The 18,124-nt window shown below is 60.7% G+C and overlaps 1 protein-coding gene across 1 annotated transcript in view; it reads right to left on the bottom strand.

The window, feature by feature from the left end:
- LOC122546366 (polyamine-transporting ATPase 13A3-like) overlaps window positions 1-18,124 on the bottom strand; it is a 263,479-nt gene that overhangs the window by 214,652 nt on the left and 30,703 nt on the right. The window contains exon 9 of the mRNA XM_087982839.1: window positions 6,728-6,891. Coding sequence (XP_087838965.1) covers window positions 6,728-6,891 — 164 coding nt within the window. The remainder of the gene's footprint in view (window positions 1-6,727; window positions 6,892-18,124) is intronic.

An 18,124-nucleotide genomic window follows, 5' to 3' on the forward strand; every position in this document is an offset into this window, starting at 1 on the left:
CAGTGTGGGACCATCAGTGCGTGACCATCAGTGCGTGACCATCAGTGTGGGACCATCAGTGCGGGACCATCAGTGTGGGACCATCAGTGTGGGACCATCAGTGCGGGACCATCAGTGTGTGACCATCAGTGTGTGACCATCACTGCGGGACCATCAGTGTGGGACCATCAGTGTGGGACCATCAGTGCGGGACCATCAGTGCGGGACCATCAGTGTGTGACCATCACTGCGGGACCATCAGTGTGTGACCATCGGTGCGTGACCATCGGTGCGTGACCATCGGTGCGTGACCATCGGTGCGGGACCATCAGTGCGGGACCATCAGTGTGTGACCATCGGTGCGTGACCATCAGTGCGTGACCATCAGTGCGGGACCATCAGTGTGTGACCATCAGTGCGGGACCATCAGTGCGGGACCATCAGTGCGGGATCATCAGTGTGGGACCATCAGTGCGGGACCATCAGTGCGGGACCATCAGTGCGGGACCATCACTGCGGGACCATCAGTGCGGGACCATCAGTGCGGGACCATCAGTGCGGGACCATCAGTGTGTGACCATCAGTGCGGGACCATCAGTGTGTGACCATCAGTGTGTGACCACCAGTGTGTGACCATCAGTGCGGGACCGTCAGTGTGTCACCATCAGTGTGTCACCATCAGGGCGGGACCATCAGTGTGTGACCATCACTGCGGGACCATCAGTGTGTGACCATCGGTGCGTGACCATCGGTGCGTGACCATCGGTGCGTGACCATCAGTGCGTGACCATCAGTGCGGGACCATCAGTGTGTGACCATCAGTGTGTGACCATCGGTGCGTGACCATCAGTGCGGGACCATCAGTGCGGGACCATCAGTGTGTGACCATCGGTGCGTGACCATCGGTGCGTGACCATCAGTGCGTGACCATCAGTGCGGGACCATCAGTGTGTGACCATCGGTGCGTGACCATCAGTGCGTGACCATCAGTGCGGGACCATCAGTGTGTGACCATCGGTGCGTGACCATCAGTGCGTGACCATCAGTGCGGGACCATCAGTGTGGGACCATCACTGCGGGACCATCAATGCGGGACCATCAGTGTGGGACCATCAGTGTGGGACCATCAGTGCGGGACCATCAGTGTGTCACCATCAGTGTGTCACCATCAGTGCGGGACCATCAGTGTGTGACCATCACTGCGGGACCATCAGTGTGTGACCATCGGTGCGTGACCATCGGTGCGTGACCATCAGTGCGTGACCATCAGTGCGGGACCATCAGTGTGTGACCATCAGTGCGGGACCATCAGTGCGGGACCATCAGTGCGGGACCATCAGTGTGTGACCAGCAGTGTGGGACCATCATTGTGGGACCATCAGTGTGTGACCATCGGTGCGTGACCATCGGTGCGTGACCATCAGTGCGTGACCATCAGTGCGGGACCATCAGTGTGTGACCATCACTGCGGGACCATCAGTGTGTGACCATCGGTGCGTGACCATCGGTGCGTGACCATCAGTGCGTGACCATCAGTGCGTGACCATCAGTGCGGGACCATCAGTGTGTGACCATCAGTGCGGGACCATCAGTGCGGGACCATCAGTGCGGGACCATCAGTGCGGGACCATCAGTGTGTGACCAGCAGTGTGGGACCATCAGTGTGTGACCATCAGTGTGTGACCATCAGTGCGTGACCAGCAGTGTGGGACCATCAGTGTGTGACCATCGGTGCGTGACCATCGGTGCGTGACCATCAGTGCGTGACCATCAGTGCGGGACCATCAGTGTGTGACCATCAGTGCGGGACCATCAGTGCGGGACCATCAGTGCGGGACCATCAGTGTGTGACCAGCAGTGTGGGACCATCATTGTGGGACCATCAGTGTGTGACCATCGGAGCGTGACCATCGGTGCGGGACCATCAGTGTGGGACCATCAGTGTGTGACCAGCAGTGTGGGACCATCAGTGTGGGACCATCACTGCGGGACCATCAGTGCGGGACCATCAGTGTGGGACCATCTGTGTGGGACCATCAGTGCGGGACCATCAGTGCGGGACCATCAGTGCGGGACCATCAGTGTGTGACCAGCAGTGTGGGACCATCATTGTGGGACCATCAGTGTGGGACCATCTGTGTGGGACCATCAGTGCGGGACCATCAGTGCGGGACCATCAGTGCAGGACCATCAGTGTGTGACCAGCAGTGTGGGACCATCATTGTGGGACCATCAGTGTGTGACCAGCAGTGTGGGACCATCAGTGCGGGACCATCAGTGTGGGACCATCACTGCGGGACCATCAGTGTGGGACCATCACTGCGGGACCATTAGTGTGTGACCATCAGTGTGTGACCATCAGTGTGTGTCCATCACTGTGGGACCATCAGTGTGTGACCATCAGTGCGGGACCATCAGTCCGGGACCATCATTGTGTCACCATCATTGCGGGACCATCAGTGTGGGACCATCAGTGTGTGACCGTCAGTGCGGGACCATCAGTGTGTCACCATCAGTGCGGGACTATCAGTGCGAGACCATCAGTGTGTCACCATCAGTGTGTCACCATCAGTGTGGGACCATCAGTGCGGGACCATCAGTGTGTGACCATCAGTGTGTGACCATCACTGCGGGACCATCAGTGTGGGACCATCAGTGTGGGACAATCAGTGTGTCACCATCAGTGTGTCACCATCAGTGTGTCACCATCAGTGCGGGACCATCACTGCGGGACCATCAGTGTGTGACCATCGGTGCGTGACCATCGGTGCGTGACCATCAGTGCGTGACCATCAGTGCGGGACCATCAGTGTGTGACCATCAGTGCGGGACCATCAGTGCGGGACCATCAGTGCGGGACCATCAGTGTGTGACCAGCAGTGTGGGACCATCATTGTGGGACCATCAGTGTGTGACCATCGGTGCGTGACCATCGGTGCGTGACCATCACTGCGGGACCATCAGTGCGGGACCATCAGTGCGTGACCATCAGTGCGGGACCATCAGTGTGTGACCATCAGTGCGTGACCATCAGTGCGTGACCATCAGTGCGGGACCATCAGTGTGTGACCATCAGTGCGTGACCATCGGTGCGTGACCATCGGTGCGTGACCATCAGTGCGGGATCATCACTGCGGGACCATCACTGCGGGACCATCAGTGCGGGACCATCAGTGCGGGACCATCACTGCGGGACCATCAGTGCGGGACCATCAGTGTGGGACCATCAGTGCGGGACCATCAGTGCGGGACCATCAGTGTGTGACCATCAGTGCGGGACCATCAGTGTGTGACCATCAGTGTGTGACCACCAGTGTGTGACCATCAGTGCGGGACCATCAGTGTGTCACCATCAGGGCGGGACCATCAGTGTGTGACCATCACTGCGGGACCATCAGTGTGTGACCATCGGTGCGTGACCATCGGTGCGTGACCATCGGTGCGTGACCATCAGTGCGTGACCATCAGTGCGGGACCATCAGTGTGTGACCATCAGTGTGTGACCATCGGTGCGTGACCATCAGTGCGTGACCATCAGTGCGGGACCATCGGTGCGTGACCATCGGTGCGTGACCATCAGTGCGTGACCATCAGTGCGGGACCATCAGTGTGTGACCATCGGTGCGTGACCATCAGTGCGTGACCATCAGTGCGTGACCATCGGTGCGGGACCATCGGTGCGTGACCATCAGTGCGTGACCATCAGTGCGTGACCATCGGTGCGTGACCATCAGTGCGTGACCATCAGTGCGGGACCATCGGTGCGTGACCATCGGTGCGTGACCATCAGTGCGTGACCATCACTGCGGGACCATCAGTGTGTGACCATCACTGCGGGACCATCACTGCGGGACCATCAATGCGGGACCATCAGTGTGGGACCATCAGTGCGGGACCATCAGTGTGTGACCATCACTGCGGGACCATCAGTGTGTGACCATCGGTGCGTGACCATCGGTGCGTGACCATCAGTGCGGGACCATCAGTGTGTGACCATCAGTGTGTGACCATCAATGCGGGACCATCAGTGTGGGACCATCAGTGTGGGACCATCAGTGTGTGACCATCACTGCGGGACCATCAGTGTGTGACCATCGGTGCGTGACCATCGGTGCGTGACCATCAGTGCGTGACCATCACTGCGGGACCATCAGTGTGTGACCATCACTGCGGGACCATCAGTGTGTGACCATCAGTGCGGGACCATCAGTGTGTGACCATCAGTGTGTGACCATCAGTGTGGGACCATCGGTGCGTGACCATCAGTGCGGGACCATCAGTGTGTGACCATCAGTGTGTGACCATCAGTGTGTGACCATCAGTGCGGGACCATCGGTGCGTGACCATCAGTGCGGGACCATCAGTGTGTGACCATCAGTGTGTGACCATCAGTGTGTGACCATCAGTGCGGGACCATCGGTGCGTGACCATCACTGCGTGACCATCAGTGCGGGACAATCAGTGTGTGACCATCACTGCGGGACCATCAGTGCGGGAACATCAGTCTGTGACCATCACTGCGGGACCATCACTGCGGGACCATCAGTGTGGGACCATCAGTGCGGGACCATCAGTGCGGGACCATCAGTGCGGGACCATCAGTGTGTGACCAGCAGTGTGGGACCATCAGTGCGGGACCATCAGTGTGGGACCATCACTGCGGGACCATCAGTGTGGGACCATCACTGCGGGACCATTAGTGTGTGACCATCAGTGTGTGACCATCAGTGTGTGTCCATCACTGTGGGACCATCAGTGTGTGACCATCAGTGCGGGACCATCAGTCCGGGACCATCAGTGTGTCACCATCATTGCGGGACCATCAGCGTGGGACCATCAGCGTGGGACCATCAGTGTGGGACCATCAGTGTGTGACCGTCAGTGCGGGACCATCAGTGTGTCACCATCAGTGCGGGACTATCAGTGCGAGACCATCAGTGTGTCACCATCAGTGTGTCACCATCAGTGTGGGACCATCAGTGCGGGACCATCAGTGTGTGACCATCAGTGTGTGACCATCAGTGCGGGACCATCAGTGTGGGACCATCAGTGTGTCACCATCAGTGTGTCACCATCAGTGTGTCACCATCAGTGCGGGACCATCAGTGTGTGACCATCAGTGTGTGACCATCAGTGTGTGACCATCAGTGTGTGACCATCACTGCGGGACCATCAGTGTGTGACCATCAGTGCGGGACCATCAGTGTGGGACCCTCAGTGTGTGACCAACAGTGCGTGACCATCAGTGCGGGACCATCAGTGCGGGAACATCAGTGTGGGTCCATCAGTGTGTGATTCTCAGTGTGTGACCCTCAGTGTGGGACCATCAGTGTGTGACCATCAGTGTGGGACCATCAGTGTGTGATTCTCAGTTTGTGACCCTCAGTGTGGGACCATCAGTGTGGGACCCTCAGTGTGTGACCAACAGTGCGTGACCATCAGTGCGGGACCATCAGTGCGGGAACATCAGTGTGTGATTCTCAGTGTGTGACCCTCAGTGTGTGACCATCAGTGTGTGACCATCACTGCGGGACCATCAGTGTGTGACCATCAGTGCGTGACCATCAGTGCGTGACCATCAGTGCGTGACCATCAGTGCGGGACCATCAGTGCGTGACCATCAGTGCGTGACCATCAGTGCGTGACCATCAGTGTGGGACCATCAGTGCGTGACCATCAGTGCGTGACCATCAGTGTGGGACCATCAGTGCGGGACCATCAGTGTGGGACCATCAGTGTGGGACCATCAGTGCGGGACCATCAGTGTGGGACCATCACTGCGGGACCATCAGTGTGGGACCATTAGTGCGGGACCATTAGTGTGTGACCATCAGTGTGTGACCATCAGTGTGTGTCCATCACTGTGTGACCATCAGTGTGTGACCATCAGTGCGGGACCATCAGTCCGGGACCATCAGTGTGTGACCATCACTGCGGGACCATCAGTGTGTGACCATCAGTGCGGGACCATCAGTGCGTGACCATCAGTGCGTGACCATCAGTGTGGGACCATCAGTGCGTGACCATCAGTGCGGGACCATCAGTGTGGGACCATCAGTGTGGGACCATCAGTGTGGGACCATCAGTGTGTCACCATCAGCTCCGGAACTCAATCCCTCTACGAATGAACCCTAACACACCGTATGCCTTCTCAACAGCACTATAACCTGTGTGGCAACTTTCAGGGATCTATGTACATGGACTCCAAGATCCCTTTGCACATCCACACTACCAAGAATCTTTCCACTGACCCAGTACTCTTCCTTCCTGTTATTCTTCCCAAAGTGCATCACCTCACATTTATCTGCATTGCCATCTCTGAACCCAATTCTGCAGTTTATCCAATTCCCCCTGCAACCAGTAACATTCTTCCACACTGTCCACCATTCTACCAACTTTAATGTCATCTGCAAACTTACTAACCCATCCACCCATGCCTGCTTCTAAGTCTAGGCAGGGCTGTTTTCCCTGGAGCATTGGAGACTGAGGGGTGACCTATTAGAGGTTTATGAAATGACAGAATATACAGAGGAATCACTGCAAGATTACTCCACTTATTTAAGAATCTCAAAGGGTTGTACAAATGGTGTGAGTGGAATGTCGATGGACTGAATAATAGCTCTCTGCAGGTGATCGAGAGTGTCAGCCTGTGTGAGTAAAGTGTCAACAGCTGAATAACACACAAAGGGATGGTCTATAATCCGATGAATTGAGAGAGAGAGACAATTACAAAACATTCCAACTCAACCTGCGGAGATTGGGTGCCCCCACACGTCTTCTTCACGTTCCTCCAGGTGATGGTAGCTTTGGAGCTGGCAGTAGGCAACTTGGCTTTAACTCGGATCACCCTCTCACTCACTCCGATCATTCCAGACTCCTTCGCGACATGGATAGCTGTCAGGGTACTGTCACCTGTCACACAGAGGGAGAGTGACGGTGAGGGGACTGTCACCTGTCAGACAGACGGAGAGTGACGGTGAGCGGACTGTCACCTGTCAGACAGAGGGAGAGTGACGGTGAGCGGACTGTCACCTGTCACACAGAGGGAGAGTGACGGTGAGCGGACTGTCACCTGTCAGACAGAGGGAGAGTGACGGTGAGCGGACTGTCACCTGTCACACAGACAGAGAGTGACGGTGAGCGGACTGTCACCTGTCAGACAGAGGGAGAGTGACGGTGAGGGGACTGTCACCTGTCACACAGACAGAGAGTGACGGTGAGGGGACTGTCACCTGTCACACAGACGGAGAGTGACGGTGAGGGGACTGTCACCTGTCAGACAGACGGAGAGTGACGGTGAGGGGACTGTCACCTGTCACACAGACGGAGAGTGACAGTGAGGGGACTGTCACCTGTCACACAGACGGAGAGTGACAGTGAGGGGACTGTCACCTGTCACACAGACAGAGAGTGACGGTGAGGGGACTGTCACCTGTCACACAGACAGAGAGTGACGGTGAGGGGACTGTCACCTGTCACACAGACGGAGAGTGACGGTGAGGGGACTGTCACCTGTCACACAGACAGAGGGTGACGGTGAGCGGACTGTCACCTGTCACACAGAGGGAGAGTGACGGTGAGGGGACTGTCACCTGTCATACAGACAGAGAGTGACGGTGAGCGGACTGTCACCTGTCAGACAGAGGGAGAGTGACGGTGAGGGGACTGTCACCTGTCAGACAGACGGAGAGTGACGGTGAGGGGACTATCCCCCATTCCCCTGATCCCACTCTCCGTGTCATTCCCCCATTCCCCCTGATCCCACTCTGTGCTGTTCCCCCTGTTCCCCCGATTCCACTCTCTGTGTCATTCCCCCGTTCCCCCGATCCCTCTCTCCGTGCTGTTCCCCTGTTCCCCCATTCCCCCTGATCCCACTCTCCATGTCGTTCCCCCCGTTCCCCCCTGATCCCACTCTGTGTTGTTCCCCCTGATCCCACTCTCCGTGTCGTTCCCCCGTTCCCCTGATCCCACTCTCCGTGTCTTTCCCCCGTTCCCCCGATCCCACTCTCCGTGTCATTCCCCCATTCCCCCTGATCCCACTCTCCGTGTCGTTCCCCCATTCCCCCTGATCCCACTCTCCATGTAGTTCCCCCCGTTCCCCCTTATCCCACTCTCCGTGTCGTTCCCCCTGATCCCACTCTCCATGTCATTCCCCTGTTCCCCCTGATCCCACTCGCTGGGTCGTTCCCCCCCGTTCCCCCTGATCCCACTCGCTGGGTCGTTCCCCCCCGTTCCCCCTGATCCCACTCTCCGTGTCATTCCCCCCGTTCCCCCTGATCCCACTCTCCGTGTCATTCCCCCGTTCCCCCATTGCCCCCGATCCCACTCTCCGTGTCATTCCCCCGTTCCCCCTGATCCCACTCTCCCTGTCATTCCCCCGTTCCCCCGATCCCACTCTCCGTGTCGTTCCCCCAGTTACCCCTGATCCCACACTGTGTCATTCCCCCCGTTCCCCCTGATCCCACTCTGTGTCATTCCCCCGTTCCCCCTGTTCCCACTCTCCGTGTCATTCCCCCGTTCCCCCTGATCCCACTCTCCGTGTCATTCCCCCCGTTCCCCCTGATCCCACTCTCCGTGTCATTCCCCCGTTCCCCCATTGCCCCCGATCCCACTCTCCGTGTCATTCCCCCGTTCCCCCTGATCCCAATCTCCGTGCCGTTCCCCCGTTCCCCCTGATCCCACTCACTGTGCCGTTCCCCCGATCCCACTTTCCGTGTCGTTCCCCTGTTCCCCCTGATCCCACTCTCCGTGTCATTCCCCCGTCCCCCCTGATCCCACTCTCCGTGCCGTACCCCCCCGTTCCCCCTGATCCCACTCTCCGTATCGTTACCCTGTTCCCCCTGATCCCACTCTCCGTGTCGTTACCCCGTCCCCCCTGATCCCACTCTCCGTGTCATTCCCCCGTTCCCCCTGATCCCACTCTCAGTGCCGCTCCCCCCGTTCCCCCTGATCCCACTCTCCGTGTCGTTACCCTGTCCCCCCTGACCCCACTCTCCGTGTCGTTACCCTGTTCCCCCTGATCCCACTCTCAGTGCGGATCCCCCCCGTTCCCCCTGATCCCACTCTCCGTGTCGTTACCCCGTTTCCCCTGATCCCACTCTCTGTGTCGATCCCCCCCCGTTCCCCCTGATCCCACTCTCCGTGTCGTTACCCCGTTTCCCCTGATCCTACTCTCTGTGTCGTTCCCCCCCGTTCCCCCTGATCCCACTCTCCGTGTCGTTACCCCGTTTCCCCTGATCCCACTCTCTGTGTCGTTCCCCCCCGTTTCCCCTGATCCCACTCTCCGTGTCGTTACCCTGTTCCCCCTGACCCCACTCTCCGTGTCGTTACCCTGTTCCCCCTGATCCCACTCTCAGTGCGGATCCCCCCCGTTCCCCCTGATCCCACTCTCCGTGTCGTTACCCCGTTTCCCCTGATCCCACTCTCTGTGTCGTTCCCCCCCGTTCCCCCTGATCCCACTCTCCGTGTCGTTACCCTGTTCCCCCGATCCCACTCTCTGTTCCGTTCCCCCCCGTTCCCCCCGATCCCACTCTCCGTGCCGTTCCCCTGTTCCCCCTGATCCCACTCTCCGTGCCGTTTCCCCCGTTCCCCCTGATCCCACTCTCCGTACCGTTCCCCTGTTCCGCCTGATCTCACTCTCTGTGCCGTTCCCCCTGATCCCACTCTCTGTGCCGTTCCCCTGTTCCGCCTGATCTCTCTCTCTGTGCCGTTCCCCCCCGTTCCCCCTGATCCCACTCTCCGTGTCGTTACCCTGTTCCCCCTGATCCCACTCTCTGTTCCGTTCCCCCCCGTTCCCCCCGATCCCACTCTCTGTGCCATTCCCCCCGTTCCCCCTGATCCCACTCTCCGTGCCGTTCCCCTGTTCCGCCTGATCTCACTCTCTGTGCCGTTCCCCCCGTTCCCCCTGATCCCACTCTCCGTGCCGTTCCCCTGTTCCGCCTGATCTCACTCTCTGTGCCGTTCCCCCCCGTTCCCCCTGATCCCACTCTCCGTGTCGTTACCCTGTTCCCCCTGATCCCACTCGCCGTGTCGTTCACCCCCGTTCCCCCTGATCCCACTCTCCGTGTCATTCCCCCGTTCCCCCTGATCCCACTCTCCGTGTCGTTCCCCCGTTCCCCCTGATCCCACTCTCTGCGTCGTTCCCCCCCGTTCCCCCTGATCCCACTCTCCGTGTCATTCCCCCGTCTCCCCTGATCCCACTCTCCGTGCCGTTCCCCCCGTTCCCCCGTGATCCCACTCTCCGTGTCATTCCGCCGTCCCCCCTGATCCCACTCTCCGTGCCGTTCCCCCGTTCCCCCTGTTCCCACTCTCCGTGTCGTTCCCCCGTTCCCCCTGATCCCACTCTCTGTGTCATTCCCCCGTCCCCCCTGATCCCACTCTCCATGCCGTTCCCCCTGATCACACTCTCTGTGTCGTTCCCCCCCCGTTCCCCCTGATCCCACTCTCCGTGTCATTACCCCGTCCCCCCTGATCCCACTCTCCATGCCATTCCCCCGTTCCCCCTGATCCCACTCTCTGTGTCGTTATCCCCGTTCCCCCTGATCCCACTCTCTGTGTCGTTCCCCCCCATTCCCCCTGATCCCACTCTCCGTGTCATTCCTCCGTTCCCCCGATCCCACTGTGTCGTTCCCCCGTTATCCCTGATCCCACTCTCTGTGTCGTTCCCCCCTGATCCCACTCTCCGTGTCATTCCCCCGTTACCCCTGATCCCACTCTCTGTGTCGTTCCCCCCCGTTCCCTCTGATCCCACTCTCCGTGTCATTCCTCCGTTTTCCCGATCCCACTCTGTGTCGTTCCCCGGTTATCCCTAATCCCACTCTCTGTGTCGTTCCCCCCCGTTCCCCCTGATCCCACTCTCCGTGTCGTTCCCCCGTTCCCCCTGATCCCACTCTCCGTGTCGTTCCCCCGTTCCCCCTGATCCCACTCTCCGTGTCATTCCCCCGTTCCCCCTGATCCCACTCTCCGTGTCGTTCCCCCGTTCCCCCTGATCCCAATCTCCGTGCCGTTCCCCCCCGTTCACCCTTATCCCACTCTGCGTCATTCCCCCGTTCCCCCTGATCCCACTCTCCGTGTCATTCCCCCGTTCCCCCTGATCCCACTCTCCGTGCCGTTCCGCCCCGTTCACCCTGATCCCACTCTCCGTGCCGTTCCCCCTGATCCCACTCTCCGTGTCATTCCCCTGTTCCCCCTGATCCCACTCTCCGTGTCGTTCCCCCAGTTCCCCCTGATCCCACTCTGTGTCATTCCCCCGTTCCCCCTGATCCCACACTCCGTGTCATTCCCCCGTTCCCCCTGATCCCACTCTCCGTGTCATTCCCCCGTTCCCCATGATCCCACTCTCCGTGTCATTCCCCCGTTCCCCCTGATCCCACTCTCCGTGTCATTCCCCCCGTTCCCCCTGATCCCACTCTCCGTGTCATTCCCCCGTTCCCCCATTGCCCCCGATCCCACTCTCCCTGTCATTCCCCCGTTCCCCCTGATCCCACTCTCCCTGTCATTCCCCCGTTCCCCCGATCCCACTCTCCGTGTCGTTCCCCCAGTTCCCCCTGATCCCACACTGTGTCATTCCCCCGTTCCCCCTGATCCCACTCTCCGTGTCGTTACCCCGTTTCCCCTGATCCCACTCTCTGTGTCGTTCCCCCCCGTTCCCCCTGATCCCACTCTCCGTGTCGTTACCCTGTTCCCCCTGATCCCACTCTCTGTTCCGTTCCCCCCCGTTCCCCCCGATTCCACTCTCCGTGCCGTTCCCCTGTTCCCCCTGATCCCACTCTCTGTGCCGTTCCCCCCGTTCCCCCTGATCCCACTCTCCGTACCGTTCCCCTGTTCCGCCTGATCTCACTCTCTGTGCCGTTCCCCCTGATCCCACTCTCCGTGCCGTTCCCCTGTTCCGCCTGATCTCTCTCTATGTGCCGTTCCCCCCCGTTCCCACTGATCCCACTCTCCGTGTCGTTACCCCCGTTCCCCCTGATCCCACTCGGCGTGTCGTTCACCCCTGTTCATCCTGATCCTACTCTCCGTGTCATTCCCCCGTTCCCCCTGATCCCACTCTCCGTGTCGTTCCCCCGTTCCCCCTGATCCCACTCTCCGCGTCGTTCCCCCCCGTTCCCCCCCGTTCCCCCTGATCCCACTCTCCGTGTCATTCCCCCGTCTCCCCTGATCCCACTCTCCATGCCGTTCCCCCCGTTCCCCCGTGATCCCACTCTCCGTGTCATTCCCCCGTCCCCCCTGATCCCACTCTCCGTGCCGTTCCCCCGTTCCCCCGTTCCCCCTGATCCCACTCTCTGTGCCGTTCCCCCGTTCCCCCTGATCACACTCTCTGTGTCATTCCCCCGTTCCCCCTGATCCCACACTCCGTGTCATTCCCCCGTTCCCCCTGATCCCACTCTCCGTGTCATTCCCCCCGTTCCCCCTGATCCCACTCTCCGTGTCATTCCCCCGTTCCCCCATTGCCCCCGATCCCACTCTCCGTGTCATTCCCCCGTTCCCCCGATCCCACTCTCCCTGTCATTCCCCCATTCCCCCGATCCCACTCTCCGTGTCGTTCCCTCAGTTCCCCCTGATCCCACTCTGTGTCATTCCCCCGTTCCCCCTGATCCCATTCTGTGTCATTCCCCCGTTCCCCCTGTTCCCACTCTCCGTGTCATTCCCCCGTTCCCCCTGATCCCACTCTCCGTGTCATTCCCCCGTTCCCCCTGATCCCACTCTCCGTGTCATTCCCCCCGTTCCCCCTGATCCCACTCTCCGTGTCATTCCCCCGTTCCCCCATTGCCCCCGATCCCACTCTCCGTGTCATTCCCCCGTTACCCTGATCCCAATCTCCGTGCCGTTGCCCCGTTCCCCCTGATCCCACTCTCCGTGCCGTTCCCCTGTTCCGCCTGATCTCACTCTCTGTGCCGTTCCCCCCGTTCCCCCTGATCCCACTCTCCGTGCCGTTCCCCTGTTCCGCCTGATCTCACTCTCTGTGTCGTTCCCCCCCGTTCCCCCTGATCCCACTCTCCGTGTCATTCCCCCGTTCCCCCTGATCCCACTCTCCGTGTCATTCCCCCCCGTTCCCCCTGATCCCACTCTCCGTGTCATTCCCCCGTTCCCCCATTGCCCCCGATCCCACTCTCCGTGTCATTCCCCCGTTCCCCCGATCCCACTCTCCCTGTCATTCCCCCATTCCCCCGATCCCACTCTCCGTGTCGTTCCCTCAGTTCCCCCTGATCCCACTCTGTGTCATTCCCCCGTTCCCCCTGATCCCACTCTGTGTCATTCCCCCGTTCCCCCTGTTCCCACTCTCCGTGTCATTCCCCCGTTCCCCCTGATCCCACTCTCCGTGTCATTCCCCCGTTCCCCCTGATCCCACTCTCCGTGTCATTCCCCCCGTTCCCCCTGATCCCACTCTCCGTGTCATTCCCCCGTTCCCCCATTGCCCCCGATCCCACTCTCCGTGTCATTCCCCCGTTACCCTGATCCCAATCTCCGTGCCGTTGCCCCGTTCCCCCTGATCCCACTCACTGTGCCGTTCCCCCGATCCCACTTTCCGTGTCGTTCCCCCGTTCCCCCTGATCCCACTCTCCGTGTCGTTCCCCCGTCCCCCCTGATCCCACTCTCCGTGCCGTTCCCCCCCGTTCCCCCTGATCCCACTCTCCGTGTCGTTACCCTGTTCCCCCTGATCCCACTCTCCGTGTCGTTACCCCGTCCCCCCTGATCCCACTCTCCGTGTCATTCCCCCGTTCCCCCTGATCCCACTCTCAGTGCCGCTCCCCCCCGTTCCCCCGATCCCACTCTCCGTGTCGTTACCCTGTCCCCCCTGATCCCACTCTCCGTGTCGTTACCCTGTTCCCCCTGATCCCACTCTCAGTGCTGATCCCCCCCGTTCCCCCTGATCCCACTCTCTGTGTCGTTACCCCGTTTCCCCTGATCCCACTCTCTGTGTCGTTCCCCCCCGTTCCCCCTGATCCCACTCTCCGTGTCGTTACCCTGTTCCCCCTGATCCCACTCTCTGTTCCGTTCCCCCCCGGTTCCCCCCGATCTCCCCGATCCCACTCTCCGTGCCGTTCCCCTGTTCCGCCTGATATCACTCTCTGTGCCGTTCCCCCCGTTCCCCCCGTTCCCACTCTCCATGCCGTTCCCCTTTTCCCCCTGATCCCACTCTCCGTGTCGTTACCCTGTTCCCCCTGATCCCACTCTCTGTGTCGTTACCCTGTTCCCCCTGATCCCACTCTCAGTGCTGATCCCCCCCCGTTCCCCCTGATCCCACTCTCCGTGTCGTTACCCCCGTTTCCCCTGATCCCACTCTCTGTGTCGTTCCCCCCCGTTCCCCCTGATCCCACTCTCTGTTCCGTTCCCCTGTTCCGCCTGATCTCACTCTCTGTGCCGTTCCCCCCGTTCCCCCTGATCCCACTCTCCGTGCCGTTCCCCTGTTCCGCCTGATCTCACTCTCTGTGCCGTTCCCCCCGTTCCCCCTGATCCCACTCTCCGTGCCGTTCCCCTGTTCCGCCTGATCTCACTCTCTGTGTCGTTCCCCCCCGTTCCCCCTGATCCCACTCTCCGTGTCGTTACCCCGTTTCCCCTGATCCCACTCTCTGTGTCGTTCCCCCCCGTTCCCCCTGATCCCACTCTCTGTTCCGTTCCCCTGTTCCGCCTGATCTCACTCTCTGTGCCGTTCCCCCCGTTCCCCCTGATCCCACTCTCCGTGCCGTTCCCCTGTTCCGCCTGATCTCACACTCTGTGCCGTTCCCCCCGTTCCCCCTGATCCCACTCTCCGTGCCGTTCCCCTGTTCCGCCTGATCTCACTCTCTGTGCCGTTCCCCCCCGTTCCCCCTGATCCCACTCTCCGTGTCATTCCCCCGTTCCCCCATTGCCCCCGATCCCACTCTCCGTGTCATTCCCCCGTTCCCCCTGATCCCAATCTCCGTGCCGTTCCCCCGTTCCCCCTGATCCCACTCTCCGTGTCGTTCCCCCGTTGCCCCTGATCCCACTCTCCGTGCCGTTCCCCCCCGTTCCCCCTGATCCCACTTTCCGTGTCGTTCCCCCATCCCCCCTGATCCCACTCTCCGTGCCGTTCCCCCCCGTTCCCCCTGATCCCACTCTCCGTGTCGTTACCCTGTTCCCCCTGATCCCACTCGCCGTGTCGTTCCCCCCCGTTCCCCCTGATCCCACTCTCCGTGTTGTTCCGCCGTTCCCCCTGATCCCACTCTCCGTGTCGTTCCCCCGTTCCCCCTGATCCCACTCTCCGTGTCATTCCCCCGTTCCCCCTGATCCCACTCTCCGTGTCGTTCCCCCAGTTCCCCCTGATCCCACTCTCCGTGCCGTTCCCCCCCGTTCACCCTTATCCCACTCTGCGTCATTCCCCCGTTCCCTCTGATCCCACTCTCCGTGTCATTCCCCCGTTCCCCCTGATCGCACTCTCCGTGTCATTCACCCCGTTCCCCCTGATCCCACTCTCCGTGTCATTCCCCCGTTCCCCCATTGCCCCCGATCCCACTCTCCGTGTCATTCCCCCGTTCCCCCTGATCCCAATCTCCGTGCCGTTCCCCCGTTCCCCCTGATCCCACTCACTGTGCCGTTCCCCCGATCCCACTTTCCGTGTTGTTCCGCCGTTCCCCCTGATCCCACTCTCCGTGTCGTTCCCCCGTTCCCCCTGATCCCACTCTCCGTGTCATTCCCCCGTTCCCCCTGATCCCACTCTCCGTGTCGTTCCCCCGTTCCCCCTGATCCCAATCTCCGTGCCGTTCCCCCGTTTCCCCTGATCCCACTCACTGTGCCGTTCCCCCGATCCCACTTTCCGTGTCCTTACCCCGTTCCCCCTGATCCCACTCTCCGTGCCGTTCCCCCCCGTTCCCCCTGATCCCACTCTCCGTGTCGTTCCCCCGTCCCCCCTGATCCCACTCTCCGTGCCGTTCCCCCCCGTTCCCCCTGATCCCACTCTCCGTGTCGTTACCCTGTTCCCCCGATCCCACTCTCTGTGTCGTTACCCTGTTCCCCCTGATCCCACTCTCCGTGTCGTTACCCCGTCCCCCCTGATCCCACTCTCCGTGTCATTCCCCCGTTCCCCCTGATCCCACTCTCAGTGCCGCTCCCCCCCGTTCCCCCTGATCCCACTCTCCGTGTCGTTACCCTGTCCCCCCGATCCCACTCTCCGTGTCGTTACCCTGTTCCCCCTGATCCCACTCTCAGTGCTGATCCCCTCCGTTCCCCCTGATCCCACTCTCCGTGTCGTTACCCCCGTTTCCCCTGATCCCACTCTCTGTGTCGTTCCCCCCCGTTCCCCCTGATCCCACTCTCCGTGTCGTTACCCTGTTCCCCCTGATCCCACTCTCTGTTCCATTCCCCCCCGTTCCCCCCGTTCCCCCTGATCCCACTCTCCGTGCCGTTCCCCTGTTCCGCCTGATCTCACTCTCTGTGCCGTTCCCCCCCCTTCCCCCTGATCCCACTCTCCGTGTCGTTACCCTGTCCCCCCTGATCCCACTCTCCGTGTCGTTACCCTGTTCCCCCTGATCCCACTCTCTGTGTCGTTCCCCCCCGTTCCCCCTGATCCCACTCTCCGTGTCGTTACCCCGTTTCCCCTGATCCCACTCTCTGTGTCGTTCCCCCCCGTTCCCCCTGATCCCACTCTCCGTGTCGTTACCCTGTTCCCCCTGATCCCACTCTCTGTTCCGTTCCCCCCCGTTCCCCCCGTTCCCCCTGATCCCACTCTCCGTGCCGTTCCCCTGTTCCGCCTGATCTCACTCTCTGTGCCATTCCCCCCGTTCCCCCTGATCCCACTCTCCATGCCGTTCCCCCGTCCCCCCTGATCCCACTCTCCGTGCCGTTCCCCCCCGTTCCCCCTGTTCCCACTCTCCGTGTCGTTCCCCCGTTCCCCCTGATCCCACTCTCTGTGTCATTCCCCCGTCCCCCCTGATCCCACTCTCCATGCCGTTCCCCCGTTTCCCCTGATCACACTCTCTGTGTCGTTCCCCCCCCGTTCCCCCTGATCCCACTCTCCGTGACATTACCCCGTCCCCCCTGATCCCACTCTCCATGCCATTCCCCCGTTCCCCCTGATCCCACTCTCTGTGTCGTTATCCCCGTTCCCCCTGATCCCACTCTCTGTGTCGTTCCCCCCCATTCCCCCTGATCCCACTCTCCGTGTCATTCCTCCGTTCCCCCGATCCCACTGTGTCGTTTCCCCGTTACCCCTGATCCCACTCTCTGTGTCGTTCACCCCGTTCCCTCTGATCCCACTCTCTGTGTCATTCCCCCCCGTTCCCCCTGATCCCACTCTCCGTGTCATTCCTCCGTTTTCCCGATCCCACTCTGTGTCATTCCCCGGTTATCCCTGATCCCACTCTCTGTGTCATTCCCCCCCGTTCCCCCTGATCCCACTCGCCGTGTCGTTCCCCCCCGTTCCCCCTGATCCCACTCTCCGTGTCGTTCCCCCGTTCCCCCTGATCCCACTCTCCGTGTCGTTCCTCCATTCCCCCTCATCCCACTCTCCGTGTCATTCCCCCGTTCCCCCTGATCCCACTCTCCGTGTCGTTCCCCCGTTCCCCCTGATCCCAATCTCCGTGCCGTTCCCCCCCGTTCACCCTTATCCCACTCTGCGTCATTCCCCCGTTCCCCCTGATCCCACTCTCCGTGTCATTCCCCCGTTCCCCCTGATCCCACTCTCCGTGCCGTTCCGCCCCGTTCCCCCTGATCCCACTCTCCGTGCCGTTCCCCCTGATCCCACTCTCCGTGTCATTCCCCTGTTCCCCCTGATCCCACTCTCCGTGTCGTTCCCCCAGTTCCCCCTGATCCCACTCTGTGTCATTCCCCCGTTCCCCCTGATCCCACTCTCCGTGTCATTCCCCCGTTCCCCATGATCCCACTCTCCATGTCATTCCCCCGTTCCCCCTGATCCCACTCTCCGTGTCATTCCCCCGTTCCCCCTGATCCCACACTCCGTGTCATTCCCCCGTTCCCCCTGATCCCACTCTCCGTGTCATTCCCCCGTTCCCCATGATCCCACTCTCCGTGTCATTCCCCCGTTCCCCCTGATCCCACTCTGTGTCATTCCCCCGTTCCCCCTCTCCCTGTCATTCCCCCGTTCCCCCGATCCCACTCTCCGTGTCGTTCCCCCAGTTCCCCCTGATCCCACTCTGTGTCATTCCCCCGTTCCCCCTGATCCCACTCTGTG

Source organism: Chiloscyllium plagiosum, unplaced genomic scaffold, assembly GCF_037043375.1.
Source record: "Chiloscyllium plagiosum isolate Xiang-an unplaced genomic scaffold, Cpla_swu_hap1 HiC_scaffold_44, whole genome shotgun sequence".
NCBI classification, from domain to species: Eukaryota; Metazoa; Chordata; class Chondrichthyes; order Orectolobiformes; family Hemiscylliidae; genus Chiloscyllium; species Chiloscyllium plagiosum.